At 43.7% G+C, this 19,445-nt stretch overlaps 1 protein-coding gene and 2 long non-coding RNA genes across 33 annotated transcripts in view; 1 reads left to right on the top strand and 2 right to left on the bottom strand.

Moving 5' to 3' along the window:
* Positions 1–2,032: 2,032 nt before the first annotated feature.
* LOC146397506 (uncharacterized) lies at positions 2,033–5,871 on the bottom strand. Its single transcript, XR_014824047.1, has 3 exons — positions 5,804–5,871; positions 5,153–5,214; positions 2,033–2,138 (listed from the first exon to the last, which is right to left on the bottom strand). It is a non-coding gene; the product is annotated as an uncharacterized LOC146397506 (long non-coding RNA).
* On the top strand, positions 5,444–14,169 carry LOC146397505 (uncharacterized). Its single transcript, XR_014824050.1, has 3 exons — positions 5,444–6,165; positions 6,893–7,006; positions 9,567–14,169. It is a non-coding gene; the product is annotated as an uncharacterized LOC146397505 (long non-coding RNA).
* The window catches only part of ZBTB38 (zinc finger and BTB domain containing 38), a 130,830-nt gene continuing 122,921 nt past the window's right edge, over positions 11,537–19,445 (bottom strand). For 30 of the 31 annotated variants that reach the window (XM_084986693.1, XM_021068345.2, XM_084986697.1 and 27 more), the window contains one exon: positions 11,537–18,105. In XM_084986693.1, the coding sequence (XP_084842819.1) occupies positions 14,512–18,105 (3,594 nt within the window). In that variant the 3' untranslated portion in view covers positions 11,537–14,511. 31 annotated transcript variants of the gene reach the window in all.

The following is a 19,445-nucleotide window of genomic DNA, read 5'->3' as shown; positions in this document are numbered from 1 at the left end:
CTATCAAAGTAAGTTCACTTTTTTATGTGTGTGAGTCAGGGGATGAGGTGTCCTTTACGAATACCTCCAGCATTACACAGGTCACACTGCTGTGCGTCATCTCACCCGCAAAGACATGACATGCTACCGTCAGATAAGGCCTGAGCCCACCCCTATGCCAGGCAGATTTTTTTCATATTCTTCTCCATTATGGTTTATTACCGGGTATTGAATATAGTTCCCTATGCTGTACAGTAGGACCTTAGTGCTTATCTATTTTACATATAGTAATGTGTATCAGGCTGACCTCTTAATAACTGTCCGGGTACATCTGTAATGGGAGAGACTCTGGGGGAAAAAGCTGGGCAGCAATGATAAAGCCATCATGACAGGTTTTGAGGGACACACCAATGCAGAGCTGCTGCCTGAGCAGCTCTCGTCCCCATGGGACCATATGGCGGGCCTCCCCCAGCCCACATACCTTCTCAGATTAGGGATCATGGTTTGCCCTCCAGGTTGGGCCTCTGTGCCCTCTTCTGCTAGGGCTCTGTCCCTTTAACTAGAGTTCAATTGACCAGTGGAACCAATCCCATCAATGGGGAGTGGGGGAGGGTGGGAATCAGATTTCCTTTTCCAGAAATTGGCCATCAGGACCCAGGGAAGGCAGTCGGTCTCTGATGGAGACTTTGCCTGTCCTGTAGGGCTGGCCAGCCTCTTCCACTGCAGGCAGGGAAGGGCAGAAAAGGCTGGTCAGCATGGCAAGGACTGAGTAAAGGTGACACGAGGGGGACACAGAGATGAGGTGATGCGGAGAGAGAGAAGGGCTCTGCTTCCTGATCCCAATTTTCATCCATCCTCCTTTATGTTCTGTCTTACACTTTCTCTCCCTCCCACACCCCATTTCCTTTAAACAATAAAAGACCCCTAAGACACAGGCACTTGTGTTTAGTTTGCTTTTTTTTTTTTTTTTTTTAGGGCCACACCTGCGGCATATGGAAGTTCCCAGGCTAGGGGTCAAATCGGAGCTGCAGCTGCTGGCCTACACCACGGCCACAGCAACCCATGATCTGTGTCTGCGACCTACAATACAGCTCATGGCAACACTGGATCTTTAACCCACTGAGTGAGGCCAGGGATTGAACCCACAACCTCAGGGATATTAGTCAGGTTCGTTACCACTGAGCCACAACAGGAATTCCAGTTTGCATTTAATGCAGAGCAAAACAATCCTGAAACTTTTTGCTTGAGATCTCAGAAATTGAATGATGGTGATCCAAACTACCAGGAATCCTCAGAGTGAAGCCCTGTTAATTGGAGTTTTGGGAGAAATGAGTAGTACAGAAAATTCTATTTGCTTCTATCTTTGTTATAAAAATCTGTCGAAAATGTATGAGTAAAGAAAACATTGGAGGAGTTCCCCGATGGCAGCAGGTAAGGTATCACTGCTGTGGCTTGTGTCGCTGCTGTGGCGCAGGTTCGATCCCTGGCCTTGGAATTTCTGCATGCCTCAGGCATGGCCAAGAAACAAACAAACAAAAAGCAAAAATCACCAAAACTGAAATAAATAAATAAATAAAAGCTGTGTCAAAGTAGCTAGAAAAAAAGATTGGAAACAAATGTCTATCAGTAGGTGACTGGCTAGAGATTCATACAGTGGAATACCATGCAGGCATTAAAAGAATAAGACAGACCCACATGTTCCACTATGGAAATTTCTACATGATATGCTGTCAAATAAACTAAATTAAGTATTGAATACTATGCAGAATGTGATCTCATTTGTGCAAAAAAAAAAAAAAAAGGAAAAGGAAATAAAAATATATAAGTTCATAGGTAACACACGCATATATGCTTGGATATACATACATACCCTATATACACACTATATAGTGTATGTATATATAGTATATAACTATATACTATACAATGTAATATAGATACTATATAACTGTATATAGTTTAGTGTATAGTACATATACTATATTATACTCATATAATAGTACTGTAGTATATAGTAGGACACATGTACTTATACTGTATGACTATATATATAAAAATATGTAAGTTCATAGGTACACATGCATATATGCTTGGATATACATACGTAGGACATGTAGGGTAGCCAAGGTCTGAAACAGTACATGTGCCTGGGGAGAAACCTGGGGGCAGAATGAGAGGGAAATTAACTTTTCTCTGTGCACCCTTTGGTGCTATTTGAATTTTTTTTTTTTTTTTTTTTTTTTTGCTTTTTAGGGCTGCACCCGAGGCATGTGGAGGTTCCAAGGCTAGGGAACCTCCAATTGGAGCTGTAGCCGCTAACCTACACCACAGCCACAGCAATGCCAGATCTGAGCTGCGTCTGTGACCTACACCACAGCTCATGGCCAATGCTGGATCCTTAACCCACCAAGCGAGGCCAGGGATCGAACCTGCAACCGCATGGTTCCTAATCAGATTTCCACTGCACCACAATGGGAACTCCAGAAAATTTTTTTTTACCGTGTGTGTTAGCTCTTTAAATACATACATAATACATAAGCACATGCAAATGCATTAGGCTGCTTTCCATCCTTATGAAGTACAGAGCAGTTACTCCCCTTGGCCACGAGAGTGCCAGGTCACCTATTCTAACGTTTTCTTTCCATGGTGAGTTGTTGAGTGTTCAGGTAAAGGTGGTGACAAGTGCTAGCACAGTGTTCCTGGGGCAGCAGAGTGAGGGGAGAAGGAAGGGGGAGGGCTTGTTCTGAGCACCAGCATGTCTATCCAAGGTTGAGGACCTGCCAGTAAACTGGGTTCTCACTTCCCCTGTGGATTCTCCCATCACTCAGTGTGGTGAAGGCCTTGGATTTGGACCTTTTGCATCTATTAAACAGTGAAAACAACATCTTCAAGTTCTTCTGAGGAACAAAGACGAAAGCATCTGGCACTGTGCCTGGCTCAGTTTTAGCTGAATGCTCTGTGCTCTGTGGTCCTTTTGACTTTTCTTCAACATGTTCTAGAAGGTGCCTAATCTCTAGTAGTAGGATTATGAGTGTCAATCATGACGTTGGATGTTCTGGGTTTGAATTCAGACTGAAGTTCTGAGGAGCTTATTATTTGCTCTTTTTGAAGACTTTTTTTTGGGAAGAGAAACTTTTCCATTTGGCATGGACATCTTTACCATCGATTGCAGAGAGAATATCATTTTGCCTGAGACCTAGTATCCAGTTTTGCTTAAAGCCAACTATTCTGTGTAGAGCAGTTGAGAAGATCCTGACTCGGTTTCCTTGTTTGTTTGTTTTTTTTTTTTTTTGCCTTAAAAGGCCACACTCATGGCATATGGAAGTTCCCAGGCCAGGGGTCGAATTGGAGCTACGGCTGCTGGTCTACGCCACAGCCGCTCGGGATTGGAGCCATGTCTGCAACCTGCACCACAGCTCACGGCAATGCTAGATCCTTAACCTACTGAGCAAGGCCAAGGATCAAGCCTGTATCCTCACGGATCTTAGTTGGGTTTGTTAACTGCTGAGCCATGAAGGGAACTCCTCGGTTTCCTTGTTCTTATGTTGAGATGTAGAAATACAGTGTACTAGAAACCAAGTCTTATATTTCCCACCCATCCAGCCCAAGGTAAGGCTGAGGAATAAGGGAGTGAGGGGTGGTTTTGAAAGGTAGTTCAGGTGCTTTCACCATAAAAATAGAAAAGGACTCAGCAGGAAAACACATAGCTCTTCCCCAGACTTAGAAGGTCAAATGTGGGAAGAGGGTTGGAGTGAGAGGGAGGGGAGAGAGGACCAGGAGGACAGGCCATCCCTTACTCTTAGAGTGGACTCTATAAAATGCCTTGTGTTAGCATCTGGAAGTTGCATGATGAGCTGTGTTCCCCCAGAAGGTTCTTCAGAGAAATGAGAAGAGAGGGAGTCTTTGTGAAATAATTAAAGGATGTTAGTAGGCGTTGCCCCTAACATCCTTTAATTATTTAAATTAAATAATTTAAATTAATAATTTAATTGTTAAATGGTACAAACAACACCTTCTTTCCAGGTTCTTCTGAGGACTAAAGATGAAAGCACCTTTAACCACAGTCGCCCCCCCCATTCTCCCAGCCCAGACTTGCACAGCCTGGCTAGATTTCTGTGTTGGCCTAGATGTTTCCTCACACAGCTCAGGAGTGGGTGGTGGAAAGTCAAGAGTCCCATTAGTTGTTTCAAACTTAAATTGAAAACACCTCGTTCTACGTGCGTCATGGCTGCTGACACCCTGTTTCCTTCTGAACAGCCTCTTCCCCAGGAGGGTGACCAATCACCCCGGTTTCCCTGGGACTGTCTGGGTTTAGCACTGCCAGTCCTGCATCTTGGGAAAACCCTCCTTCCTGGATGTACCGGGATGGCTGGTCACCCTAGAAGGAGGAGTCGGCGCTCTTACTAGGTGACTCATGTTTGACAGTGCCGGGCTGATGCTGGAAACATCAAGCTAAATAAGCCAGCTCTGGGCTCAGCCCCGAGGGGCTGGTTGTCTGAAAGTTGGGGTGCAACTGAAAATGGATGATCCCAGGAGTTCCTGTTGTGGCTCAGCGGAAACAAATCCAACTAGTATCCATGAGGTGGTGGGTTCGACCCCTGGCCTTGTTCAGTGGGTTAAGGGTACGGCGTTGCCATGACCTGTGGTGTAGGTCGAGGACGAGGCTAGGATCCTGCGTTGCTGTGGCTGTAGCTGGCAGCTGTAGCTCCGATTCAACCCCTAGCCTGGGAACCGCCAAATGTCATGGGTACAGCCCTAAAAAGCAAAAACGAAAACAAAGAAAATGGATGATCCGAGATTGCTGTGTGGGACTGAGGTGAAGGTCAGCAGAAGTCCTGGGGGCTGTCTCACACAACAGTGCAAACTGGACCCTTTTGAGTGGGCTTTTGACCTAGATATTGAGAAATGATTATGCTTGTGGATGGGTGTGGGGTGGGGGTGGGAATGGACATTTCAATATGGCTCAGGGCTTGTACAGAGTGTGACAGAAAGCTAGGCATTTTGAAGACTGGTGACAGCAAGCCCCCCTCCCCACCCCCAAACATTTGCAGCCTTGGGAGCAAGCACAGAGATGGAGGCCTATACGATGTGTATCAAAATGTTTAGAAATTCTAAATCAGGCTAACGAGCTCTTAATTAAATAGGCTCTATTCTCTCTCCTTGACAAACTCACCTTCATTGCAATCTGGAAGGCCAGGTCTGAATTTGGAATTCCCATCTCTTTGGTGTTCTGGGCTGGAATGAGACAGCACAGGAAGGGCTGGGCCCTGGTCTTCCTCCATCCCTTCCTATCTGCCCTCCTGCTCCTTCCCACACTGCTGGGGGCCTCGTGTGGACCCTGAAACTACATCCCAAACTCTATCCACATCCCTTGCAAACAGCTGTCCCTTGCCCATCCCTGGGACCTGGGGGAGTGACACTGGCAGAGAAGAGGCCTGAGCAGTCCCTGGAAGAGAACAGGGAATTTTTCTTTCTTTTCTTTTCTTTTTGGCCACACCCGCAGCATGTGGAAGTTCCCAGGCTAGGGATGGAATTGGAGCTACAGCTGCCAGCCTAGCCCACAGCCACAGCAATGAGAATAGGGAATTTTCAGGTCCTGGGTACTCTGAGTAGGATGGCACAGACTCGCGGTGGGCACATCTCTGTTGGTCCTGCAGATTCTTTGCCTTGAGGGGAGGGGACCCCTGGAGGGGTCTAGGACAGGGCCCTCTTGCCTGGTGTAAGAATGATGCAGAGTGGTGAGGAGCTCCCAGTGGCTGGAACGTTGTCACATCAGCTGATTCTGTGATGAGAAATGACAGAAACAGTGGCCCTGAATTCTTACCTTTGGTCTTTATGAGCAGAAACATCAGAGGAGACCTGGGAAATGGACCACCGCTCTCTTTAATCACCACATTCACACAGGAGCTGGTCACATCTGAGTCAATGTGTGGGACCTGGCCTTTCCACCCAGTAAAAGTGAGAAGCTAGAAATTAATAGGACCTAAGCTATACACTTCTCAGGTTGTCAGAGTTCGGGGGAGAGACAGGCCACTTGGGAACGAGTCGGTTTCTTTCTGGAAACCACCCCATTGCTCCGGGGATGTAAGTCTTTCTAAGTAGAGATGTCATTTCCTTGTTTTTTCATAGAACGGTCAAAACTTGCGTAAAGTAAGGGATGATCCAGACTTTTAGGACTCTGATATTGTACAGCAGGGGGCGCAGAAGAGCTTAAAAAAAACCTTTCTGAGGCTCCTCTACACACTTCAATCCTAACTCCCTGGTCCCAGTTAAAGGCTCCCTCAGGTCTGACCCTTTTGAGTAGATGACTAAGTTTCATATTTCAATTTGCTTATAGGAAAAAACAACACACACACACACATACTGCCATTTCCTGACTGCAAGCACAAATATGAAGGCTTCCATTTGCCTCCGGCCCCACAAGACCGTATTTTCAACCCCTCCCCCAGGTAAAAAGAGCCTTTTAGATCATCCTTGAAATGTGACCCAATTTGTACTCTCCTCATTTCTTTCCCTTCATAGTGTTTTTAGAATTTCTTCCTCTGTCCCAAATTCCTGAAGGGTAACCCCAGGAACTCTCTGGTTCTACTGTGAATAACGCCGTGCTCTTTATCACCACAGCTTTGCGGGGTGAACCTGTGCTCTGTTCTTGGGCTCCAGACCGTTTGCCTTTCCCAGTGGGTTCTGGAACTCAATTGCCTGGGATTAACTCTGTTTCTCCTGCTGGTAAACCGTATGAACTTGAGTACCTTATCTAACTTACCCATGCCATGAGAAGTCACCGGGAACTACCCTTTGCAACGGTTTGCCTCTAAAGACGGCTGCTGTCAATTCCACCCTTCCCTAAACACGCCTGCCCCTCTCCTATGGAGAAGTGGAGTCTATTCCTCCACCCTCTTGGATCTGGGCTGAGCTGTGACTGCTTCGAGATTCCACCTCACCACCGACTATGACTGCATGAGAGGCCCCCTCAGTTGACCCCAGTCAAACCACAGAACATATGAAATAATAATAAATATTTCTTTTTGTCTTTTTTAGGGCCGCACCTGCGGCATCTGGAGGTTCCCAGGTAAGGGGTTGAATTGGAGCTACAGCTGCTGGCCTATGCCACAGCCACAGCAACACGGGATCCGAGTCTTGTCTGCAACCTACACCACAGCTCATGGCAAAACCAGATCCTTAACCCACTGAGCAAGGCCAGGGGTGGAACCGTCATCCTCACGGATACTAGTCAGATTTGTTAACTCCTGAGCCATGATGGGAACTCCGTATAAATGGTTGTTTTTTTTTTAAATTGAAGTATAGTCAATTTGCAATACTGCATTAGTTTCAGGTTACAGCAAAGTTTTTGATATATATATATATATACACACATATGTATTTCAAATTATTTTCCATTATAGGTTATTACAAGATACTGAATATTGTTCCCTGTGTTACACAGTAAATCCTTGCTGCTTATCTGCCTTATGTATAGTAGTCTCTGTTAGTCCCATACTCCTAATTTATCCCCTCCCTTTTCCCTTTGGTAACCATAAGTTTGTTTTCTATATCTGTGAGTCTGTTTTTGTCTTGTCTATAGATTTATTTGTATCATTTTTTTAGACTCCACGTATAAGTGATATACGATGGTTGTCTTTGTCTGGCTTACCTCACTTGTATGACAATCTTTAGGTTTATCCATGTTGCTGCTAATGGCATTCTTTCATTCTTTCTTATGGCTGAGTAATATTTCACATCCCACATCTTCCTTATTTATTCATCTGTTGATGGTCATTTGGGTTGTTTCCATGTCTTGGCCATAATAAATGCTTGTATTAAGTCACTAAGGTTTGTGGCACTGTGCAGCAAAAGATAACCACACTGAACTGGGGATGACAATACTTATGTCTACCTCACAGGATAGATTTGAGGATTAAATGAGTTAAGATTTGTTAGAGGCTTAGAATAGTGCCTGGCAACACTAACTGCCATATAAAAACACACTGAATGAAAAGTGAATGGCCTGGGACCCTGAGGGTATTAGAGTCTTAAACTAATAAACACTCATTGTGAGGAAAGCACAATAGTTACTATCCCTGTCCCAGGTCTTCTAAAAAGTACCTTAGTCAGTGTAAAGTCAGTTGTTGATCACAAAAACAGTATTTTAAAAACCCAAAGGCTCAGTGTTGGTCCCGTCTCTCTGAATCTGGGGAAGGGCCTAGCCTTCCCCATGGCTCCATATCCACAGCTTTCAAATAAAAAGTCACTGCCCCCACAACAGAGCTGCTTTCAGGGACAAGGATGAAAGTGGTTATGAAAGGGCTTTAAAGAACATAGATCCTTTAGCCTTTCCTGAGACACCTCATGTCTGACCCTCCGTTGGTGTCTATCAGACACTGAGGTCTGTGCTTCCTTAAATTAAACCCAGGGCCCATAGCTCTCGGCTACAACCAGTCTCTCACCAATACCAGATCCATACCTGAAGCCAGTCCCCTCTTCTGAATTTCTGATCCGTGTATCTAGTTGTCTGCTGGCAACTCCATCCTTCCAATCGCTCAGGCCCAAAGCTTGGACTCATCCTTCCTTCTTCTGTTTTCCTCACCTCCCGGGGCCTAAACCATCTGCAAATCCTATCAGATCTATTTTCAAAGTACACCAGTATGTCAGCTGGACCATAGGGGCCTCCTGGTGGAAGAACATAACCTAACCTAGGAAGTTGTCTTGCTACTTTCTAGACTGTAAGAAACTCTTCAGGACCTAATGTCTTCAAAAATAAGCTGCAAAGAGGAAAAAAAAAAAAAAAAAGAGAGAGAGAGAGAGAGATGAGGGAATCTATAGATTAAAAGACACTTAGCTGTATCAGCCAATTGTTGTATGCGACCTTATTTGGATTCAGATTCAAACTGTAAAAAAGATTATGACAATTATAAGACAATCAGAAATTTTAATGGATGTATTTGATACTATTAAGGAATATTAGTTTTATAGGTGTGATAATGGTATGATAATAAAAAAATGCTTATCTTTTTAAAAAAGATACATTCTGAAATATTTACAGATGGCATGGTATGATTTCTGGGATCAGCTTCAAAATAATACAGTACAGAGGGGAAGGAGGTGAAGGTCCAGATAAAACAAAATTGTTGCACAGCAGAAATTAACACTATAAATCAACTATACTTCAATAAAATAAAAAAAAAGTTAAAACAAACACAAAAACCCCAAATTGGCTACGAACGGTGGATTGTTGAAGTTGCATAATGGACAGGTATACTGGGGTCCACCATACTACTTTTTTCTTAATTTTATTGGAAAAAATTTTATTGGCTTAATTTTATTGGTATAGTTGACTTACAACAGTGTATCAGTTTCAGGTGTACAGCAAAATGAATTAGGAATACATACTCTACCTTTGCATGTGTGAAAATTTTAATGAAGGTTAAAAAATATTTATCTGGAATGTGACCTAGTCTTACTGTTTTTATTATGCCCACTCTTGTCCAAGCCACTGTCGTCTCTCACCTGTAGTGCCACAGCCCCTCTCTGATCTCCCCACTGCCATCCTTGCCTCGTGCTGCAGTCTCTTCACCACTCTGCAGTGAGAGTGATCCTTTAAACTCATCTAGCGGTTTCCTCTCTGCTTAAGCCCTGCAATGGATTTTCATCTTGCTTGGACCTGTGCTACATCTCTCTGATAGCATCTCCTAACTCTCAGTCCCTCATGGGCTCCCCTCACTCAGCCATAGCCCTTCTGCTCTCAGGGTAAAGGTTCAAACTCTTTGGCCAGGCACATGAAGCCCTGGTGATGTGTCCTTAGCACGCCTCTCCTGACTCACCACCCCAAACCCCAAACCTACACTCACTCATGGCTTCTTTATTTTAGACACTGCTACTTCGACCTGCCCCCACAGGGAAGGCCAGGCTCTGCCAGCACTAGCTCAGTGCCAACTCTCTCCGCTTTGGTTCTGAGCCCCTAGGAGTTTGGGACTTATTTTGAAACTGTCTATTGCTTCCTTCCCTGGACTCAAGTTCCCTGAAGTCAAAGGTGACCTCTTATATCTCTCCAGCCATAGCCTTGACAAATGCCCAACACTCAAAATTAAGCATATTTTCAATAAATGAATTAAAATTCTAAGTTAGCATTGTTACTAAATTTTAAATCTCTGTAAAGTGTAACATAATGAAAATACCCCTATAATTACACAGAAGTCATCACTTTAAAAATTATTGAAAAAGATGCTTTCGACTTAGTAAAATATTCTAAATCAAATTACTTGCTATCTTAGATACCAAGAACGAAGTAATAAAAATGTAATCCCATTTCTGTTATAACCAGGTCTTCCATTAGTTGCCTAAATTTGGAGCATTTAGTTTTAAAAATAGCACACCAAGTCAACTTGCCTGGTCCCCCATCATCTTGCTTGAAGAATCAGGATCCAGGGTGCAAACTAGGGAGAAAGGAAGGGGCAAAAAGGGGTTAGATTAATAGACGGTACGGATGGGGGTGGTGGTGAGAAATTCTCAGATACAGAGGAACTTGAAAAGGAAAAATTGTTGCCCCTGCAAAGAGGAACCAATGCAGACAGGGGGCGGGGAACCAAATCGATCAACAAGGGATGAGAAAAGAGGAAGGTCAGCGATAGGAATGAAAAGACCTGACGTCATTAAAAGAATAGGTACAAGCAGGGCTGCTCTGCATGATTTTTGTCTTCCATCCAGCTAGTGTCTCAATTGTTACAAATTCTTTCTGTTGTCTTGATAATTAGTTTTGGCATATAGCAGTTTGGGAGAATTTGGTTTGGGGTGCCCTTCAAAATAAAATTGATGCTATGGGCCAGCCATGCGGACTGGAAATCTGACTTGTTTTCCCTGCACTGGTGATGGATTGAGCTGCTTGAGCCACCAGCCCTCCCTTTCACACTACCCTTTGTGACCAACTCTATGGTCTGGGATGACAATTTTCTTTTCTCTCTACATGAAAAACGACTCGTTTCTAGTAGCATTAAATTATGATTTCATTCCATATTTTTAAAAAAGTGGACAAACTCTTACAAGCTGACTTCATAGGGCAATATCCCAAAATATAAGAAAAAACCAAATGCCCAAAGTATTGAGGCCTCAGTGAATCAGTGTTGAGTCTAGGGATGCTGAGCCTAACACGGCTGCCTTACAGCTGTCACTGTAACAACTACCATTACAAGCTGCACTGCTTTGTTGGGTCTCTTTTTCTCACTCTCCATTCAGTTCAGTTCACATTATGCATTTTTCTCCAAGGTGTTGAGAAGGAACAAAAACATGGGCTTTGGAGTCAGGCAGCCCTGGGTTGGGGGTCCTCGCTCTATCTGGCTGTGGGATCTTCTCAAAGTCACTATTAAGTATGGATAATGAGGTCTACCTTCTAGGGTTGCTGAGAAAGGACAAATGAAACAGCCCATGGAAAGAATGTTGCCAAATACCTAGGAGTCAGTATGTGTAATTTCCTGTGGATGAAGTGGAGCTGACTACTTCCAAACTCTTGATTTATCATAAGCTCCAGTCTATCCAAAGCACTAAATGATAACAAGATTTCAGTCTCTTTTATTCTGCCTTTTTTTTAATGTCATATTCCATTTGAGTCCTAAGCATGTAAGCAGGTACCATGGAATGTAAACAAGGAAACAGAATATACTGAATGAATCATATGTGAAACAATGCTGTGACTCACACAGATGCAAGAGCTGCTTGGCTGCCCGAGAGAATTAACATTAGAATGTTTAAAAAGAGACAACATAGGAATAAGCTATTTTAGTCAAGCAAAAACAAATTTATATTCATTAGTTCTGAAAATAAAATTAGACTTTTCCAACCCTTAACATCTGCATTTAATAATATCTTCTAACCAAAATACAGATGTGAAAACAGCAAATTACAATATAATCTTGTACAGCATACAGTATGTTCACTGTTCACACTTTACTTGAATTCTAGTTGGTCGTTATGTACTCAATGCATAAACATCACTTATAATAAAATTTTCACAATTAACAAAAAATGTGACAAGGCTGTCTTAAAACGGCTCTGCTATAAATTGTATAGAATATACAGAATTACAAAGTCAAGTATTTTTTATCAAAATATACACCCCTCCCTGAAACTAACACAAGCTATCAACATTTTAAACGAATAATACAGTTATAGAAAATATTTGCAAAATTATTTTTTCATGTATAAATATTCTGCCATATTTACTTTGGTCTAGAATTATTAGCATACAAGTCCACTTAAAAAATACCCACGTGTAAGGGCTGGGAGACATCACTACATGTAATAATTTTATATTTGGAGTTACCTCAAATCAAAATGACTGAAATACACAATAATTCTCCTTGATTCATAAGCCTAATTGAGATTAAACAAATGAGTCGGTCACAGGATTGCTTATTTGATTTTCTAATCAATGCAAAAATGATTTTCATAAGCCCTTTGTGACTATCTCTTTAACAAAACCCAAATGAATAGTGCAGGTATACATATATACAACATATAAAATAAAGTTGAATTCATCTGCATTTTCCCATTTTCCTCTATTACATAATACTGTTTGTAAGTGAAAGTAGATGAACTAAAAAGATAAAAGATAAATGCAAATACAGTATCGGGGTTATTTAACAGCAAAGTACTACAGTATAAAAAGGTCAGCTTTGATCATGTCCTTTTCTAGGTGTTTAAATGCTTTCTTGCCCACCCCAATCCATACTAAGTCTTCTTTGTGGAGGCATCACAACACTTGGAGAGAGAAACTGGAGTCTTTTGAGCTACTTCTTCACAACAATTAACTGTGCAACCTTGGGTTTCCAGCTCTCAAATCCCATGAACATGCATGGCTGCAGGTCCTCCTTGAGCCAGGTTCCAGATTCTGCTCATACTTGTGATCAAAGGGTAAGAATGTATTCTCTCTCTCTCTCTCTCCTATTCAGGCCGATTAATAAGTAAGAATCATGAATTCCAGCTCCCCAGGAACCTAGTCCACATGATAGCATATCCTACAGGGCAATTAGATTTTGAGGGCAGTGTTCATGGTGTGGGTTAGCTTAAAAGAACATTAAGAAACAGAAGTGGGTTTTTAGCAAAGTTGTAGATGTCTACAAACATGAAGACAAGGCATCTGGCTTGTGGATATATTTCTGAGTCACATAAGTAAGTGATGGAACTGCGTCACTCCACGTTCTATCCACCCACCCCCAAAAGACAAAGCTCTGTTGGAGGCAAGGAAGGCCATCACTTCCTCTGCCCACCCAAGTCACTAATGGGTAGGGCAGGGCTATGTCTTTCTTTTCTTTTTTTAATATACTTGTGGGCTGCATAATCTCCAAGAAGGCTAACAGTTGTAGGGATTAGGTTTTCTGTCCCTTTCAAGTGCCTGGGAATTCACCACCGTACACATGCCTTGTGCTACATTTCCTCCACACTCTTTCGGCGGCATGGAAGGTGTCAGGTTTTACTTGAACCCTTGAGCCTGGTTACATCTATTTGGAAAGACCTCCATGTCCATGGTCTTGTGGTAGATGGAAGACTGCAGGGAGTTTCAGAAGAATGTGACCTTTCTTCATTTTCTAAAGTGAGGCCACTAAAAAGGAATATACAGCACAGCACAGGTAACCACAGGTAACTTCTGGGAAGGCTCTCCCCCACAGATAAGGCATGACCTATGTTTTCTGTGACTTGAGTAGACCAGTTTAATAACAGCTCAGCCATAACTTCAAGAGAACAGCATTCCATCTGAAAGCATACACATGCTCTAAAGTCATATTCAAAATGCTCTTGACTGATTTTTACATCAGTTCTCATTATTTGCAGGTCTATTGCTCATCATTATAATTCTCTACAGGGGACATGGACAGTTAAAAGTTACCGTGATTTATATATGCATTTTACAAGGTTTGTGTTGCAGAAAAGTAGTTCTAGATAAACGTAGGAATGTCCTACTTGGGTTACTCATTTCACACACATTTTCAGCTATGTTATTAAGTATTTCATATGTATTCATTAATTTAAACAATTTTTAGTAGTGCAGAAGCTGGATGGGAATAATGACTGTCATAGCTCATTTACCATTTAACATATTTAGGAAGATGACATTTTCATGCTATTTGACCCTTTTTTTCCTCCAGTGACTAAAGACAGTTCAGCAGCCAGTTCCCATCAGCACTTATCAGAAAGTTTTGAATTGGGCCAAAATTAAACTCTCTCCCCCACCCCCCACTCCTTGCCACTGGCAGAAATATCCCAACTGAGCACTTCATAAACTTTCACAAGATACTTGGGATATTGGAAGATTCAGCTATTTTGTTTTTGTGCACTCTGCATGAAGTTAATGCCAAAACCCAAAGTAGATATTAGGATCCTTTTTTTTGGAATTTTCAAAAATGAGATTTTCTTTGTTACATTTCACTCCTTCATGACTGTTACGTGAACAAAACTAAACAAAAACAAAACAGTTAATTAAAACACACACAAAAAAACCAAAAAACCCCAAACCCATCAACTTATATTTTTTCTAACTATCACCATTCAAAGGACATTATCAGCAAGGGTTTGTACATTATCCTTTTGGTCACTGTCTTCTGAATCAAGGAAATGTGGATTCTCCAGGGGATGTGAGTTTTCCTGGCCCACGTCACCTTCTGTTTTCTCCCGCTGACTTGGGCTTTTGAACAAGTGTTTCTTCTGGTGCATTCCCAGGGCAGCAGCTGTTTTGCAAATTTTGGGGCACTGGAAGCAGGCATAGCCCTTCCCATTGTGCTCCTGAACGTGCCTCTGCTCATGATTCCTTTTCGTGGATAGATACAAAAAACTCTGAAAGCAGAACTGACAGTGGTATCGTTTTTCACCTGTGTGGATTCTTTCATGGATTTTGAGGGTCTCGTTCAAGGTGAAGGCTTTGTTGCAATACTGACAGACAAACTCCTTCACGCCCAGGTGGATACGCATGTGCTTCTGTAGGTTGCCTTGCACCGAGAAGCAGCGCCCACAGGTCTTGCACTGGTATGGCTTCTCGCCCGTGTGACATCTCATGTGCATCTTGAGGGTGGAGGGGCTTTGGAACGGCTTGGCGCAGAGCTCGCATGCATAAGGCCTGGCCGTGAGATGCCGGTGGGGCCTCCCTGGGTTCCCGGCCCCCGAGGCTTTGTCTCCGTCACAGAGCTCACACTGCAACTTGGGCATCTCTTTATTTTCTTCCTCCTCCAGGGGCTTCTCCTGGGGCGCCTTCCCCACGGCGCAGTCCAGTTCAGCAGGGTATTTACACTTACCACTTGGGCTCCTGTTCTCATGCTCCTTCCTCCAGTTGGCTTTCCTCATCTTTCTCAGCTGTCTGGATTTCTTCTTGGGTTTGTAGTTGTAGTAAGGGCGCCACGGTTTGTCCGTGGAATCCTGGTCACTGGCGTCGTCAAACATCTCACTCATCTCCATGCACTCGGCCTGGCAGAGCCCAAGGGGACTGGCCCTGTTTGTTTCCTGGTCACTCTCTTGGGGCAGGGTCTCCTCTTGGACTTGGTACTTGGACCTCCTCCCCCGTTTATAGAACAACTTCGATCCTAGGATGTGCCTTTTCACAATGGCTTCATTCCCAATTTTCACCGTTATTTGGCAAAGGGGTGCCACGTTGCTGTTTGTGGAGGTTCCGGGGAGAGCGGGCTTGGCGATGTAAGTTTCAATTTTACTGGTCTCTTTCATGATATTGGTGGTTTTGCTCAAGGACCCTCCAGGATCAGCAACGTATCTGGGCTCCTCTGGTATCTCCCCCCTGTTACACGGGATGGTTTTCTTTTTCTCCTTCCCACTTTTGGGTCTGTTGACACCCCTTCCCATTTTGTCTGGTTCAGGTCTGCCATCCTCTTTCGGAGTCTGACTGACAGCCAGGTCCAAAGGGGCTCTGGGCTTGTGGCCCATCTCGGGGGTGATGGCATTGCTGTGCATTATCACTGATGAAAACTGGCTGCTGTGCATGATGACCGAGGGGGCCGAGCCACTGTAGCTGATCACAGAGGCGGAGTTCTCACTGCCATTACTTGCGGACAAAGTGGGTGCTTCCCCCGCCCGGTGGTCTGAACTGCTGGTGTTTTCAGTGGAAGGAACTGACATCTCCGCTGAATAAAAGCGACTGTCCAGATCAACTTTCAACTCTCCCCTCTCTCCCCATTTGGTACCCTCTGTGTTTTGTACACTGGCAGGAGTGGGCAGGTCCTGGCGTGCTGGTGTTTCCAATGGAATGGCTGGACTGTTGGTCAAGGTGCTTACACTGTCTTGGAAATTCAGAGTAGGTAATTCAGAGCCGTGTGGATTCTGAATAACATAGGGACCAGGTGCCGACTCATTCATCTGACTATTTTCTCGAGTGTTTTCGTAGGAAGAATGTCGGTAGCTCTTGTAAGGAGCCCTTTTGCATTTCATGGGCAGAAGCCTATAAAGTTTATATGGATAGACACTAGGCTTCAATCCTCCATTCGCTGTTTTTTTACTGATGGAAAGTCTGTGATCGATGGCATGGAAAGACTTCTGGTGGTTTTTGAGTATATAGTAGGTCATGAACGTTTCCAGGCAGAAAATGCACTGATACCGCCTCTCTCCTGTGTGCCAAATCTCATGTCTTGTCCTGTACTCAGCCAGTGCAAATACTTTGTTGCAGTAATGGCAAGGATATGTTCTTCTCCATGAGTGAACATTTGCATGTCTTCGGAGGCTGGATAAAGTCACATAACTACGTTTGCATACAACGCAGCTGTAGAGCATTTGCCCATTAACGAATTTGACCATGTGGTCTGTTTCTGGCAAGGTACTTCCAGGACTGGAAAATTCACCCATCCTGTTCTCAGATAATAAAGATTCTGGACCTGTGAAGGAACTTCCGTTCTGCCCAATGGTGGGATAGTTTTCTAAAAAGCGCTGATTCCCTCCGGGAACGGGCATGTGGCTTGACCTCATACAGATCTGCTCGTGCCGATCCAGTCTGTTGAGGGTGCTGAACTGCTTGTTGCAGTACTTGCACACTAAAGGCTCCTGGGTTGGCTTGTGAAGCTGCATGTGGGCGCTGAGCAAAGTGCTACTGTCGAAAGATTTGGAGCAACAGCTACAATTGTAAACGAGAGGTGGAACCTCTGTGGCTGGTGGCCCAGGGACTTCAGAGGATTTATTTTCATCTTCTCTGGGAAAACGGACCTCTCCTTCATTATTGTTGGGAGACTTTGAGCGGGAAAGAATCGCCACTGGCTGGGGACTTTCTTCTTGATTCACCTCTAAGTTGGAAGCTGGAGGGGGTGATATATTTTCTGGAGTGGAATCCGAATCCTGGGATACAGAGGGTGTCTTTGGCTTTCGGGATGTTTTCGGTTTTGCTGCAACGGCTTCGCAATTTTCTGTACCTGTTTTCTCAGGTGAACCACTGTCCTGTTCACGCACAGGCTGACTCCTGTAGGCCTCGGCCATGGAAGACACGGCGTAAGAGTGCTCGGCGAGGGTGCGCACGGGCTCCACCTCGTGGCAGACGTCAGTCCTCTCCAGGCAAAGGCTAGTGGTTCTCATGGAGTCGGAGACCTTTTTGAAACTTGCCCTCAAATCCAGTGGAGAAAACATGTTATTACTATTTTCTGTTTCGATGATGGAAAACGCATTGGTGATCCTTGGCCCATTAGTGATGGCTGGTTCTTCGTGCCTTTTTTCATTTTTTTCTTCTTTAACCACTCCCTTTTCGGTAATGCAGAATACATAGGGACCTGGGGAATTTGAGAAGTTGCGATCAGTAAGATCTTCTAAGAAGGATATTCCCAGCTTTTTTCCTGCAGCTGCGAGATCGGTGACTGTTTCCTGTCTCTTGACGACAACAGTGGAGCTGTAGATATAATTAAGGATTTCTGTAAACACTTCTGCTTTGAGATCATCCAGTTCCAGGACGTGGCTGGAAATACAGATGGTATGGCTCCAAAAGATATTTTTGAAATAAAGGCTTGAAGCAGCCAGGACATTGCTGTGGGCTTTAAATTTGGTGTCTTCCACGATAATAGTGACATCACATAAAATGCCCCGGATGCGCTGCTCATTTAAGATGGAGAGCACTGTGTCGCTGTGAAAGTCGTCCTTGAGGTCCCTGGAAAGGGACATGACTGTCATCTGAAACAAGAAGAGAGAGGTGATCAGAGACCCTTCCACAAGGAGCTCCTTTATTCCTAGGCTATTTTCAATTTCTTTGGAAAAAATTTTTTGTGTGTGGAAATACAGGTTTTTTTTTTTTTTTAAATCTTATTCTGTTGTTGCTTCCCAGAAGACTTGGAGTCAACCTTACAAGCTAAATCTTTATCTTGCCCCAGCCTGTTTCTCATACCATTGCTAATAGTTGTTATAGTTGGAAATCCTCCCAGAACTTTTTCTTCTTTCTCCAAAGTTGTAGCTACATATACATGTCCAAAGCTGGGGGGAGAAGGCTCCCCTGCCAAATGTTAAGGGTATCATCATCACTCAGGGCTGCTGCATTGAACTCCTAGAGTTGCCAATGCTGTGGTCCTACCGCAAGCCTCCCAGGTATTTTCAAAGATTGTCCCAATGATCTGATCCCATCATAATTCATGAAGCAGGAAAATTATTTTTCAAAAGTTTCCACTAAGTAACCAGTACCTGTAAGTCAAAGTGTTCTACCTGCTCAGGGAAGAAGCAGCACCTGCAGGAACGATTCCTGATCAGCTGCTCTGAAGAGTCTCTCGGGGAAAAGTCTCCATCTGCCTGACCAGGTCCGACCACTGGGGCACTCTGTGCTACCGGCCCTTTTGGGGACCCATTCCCATTCCTTCTGATTTCCCTTTCATTTTAGCCAAAATAGACTAGGGTTTTCAAAAAGAATTCTGTGAGGTACTAAAGGCAAATAAAAGGATACAAAACACAAAACCAAGAAAGTATGTTTCTGAATCTAGTCACAAAGTTCCGAAATTAGCACAATCTAAAGGCACTGTGGCTCCTGCTCTGGTCTGAGGATCCTACCTCTGCTGTTCCCAGAGCCCAGTTCTTGTTATTCTCTTTGTGTGTTTTATAATGATCCTGGGATGGCCAGGATCATTACCCACTAATATTCCAGTGAGGGACAGTCCAAAGCAGCAGATTCCATGGTTCCCCACAGTAAGAAATACATGGTACTTAATGACTTAAGACAGAAATGAAGCTAAAATTTACCCTCACTATGTGTGATGCAGTCTGTTCTGTCCTATTATCTTTCATTAAAAAAATGCTAATAGCAACTCACAAACTATTTTCACTGTACACTAACAGGTCACCTCGAACTTAAAAAAAAAAAAAAAACCAAATCCTCTGCTCCAAAGGATATATACCACCCAGTGATTTGTTAATCCCTGATCCAAGTACTGTCCATAAAGCCCTATAGCTTGTTGCTATCTCTTTACCTCCCAGTGGCATTGTCTTCCTAGCACTGGCGTGTAATGTTTAGCTCAGGGCATTTATTCAGT

This window comes from Sus scrofa, chromosome 13, assembly GCF_054392235.1.
Source record: "Sus scrofa isolate SSC_HxYL_T2T_F1_AM1 chromosome 13, Sscrofa_HxYL_maternal_Yorkshire_Landrace_v2.0, whole genome shotgun sequence".
Lineage (NCBI taxonomy): Eukaryota > Metazoa > Chordata > Mammalia > Artiodactyla > Suidae > Sus > Sus scrofa.
The sequence above is the reverse complement of the archived record's forward strand: the minus strand, read 5'-3'. Positions and strand labels throughout refer to the sequence as shown.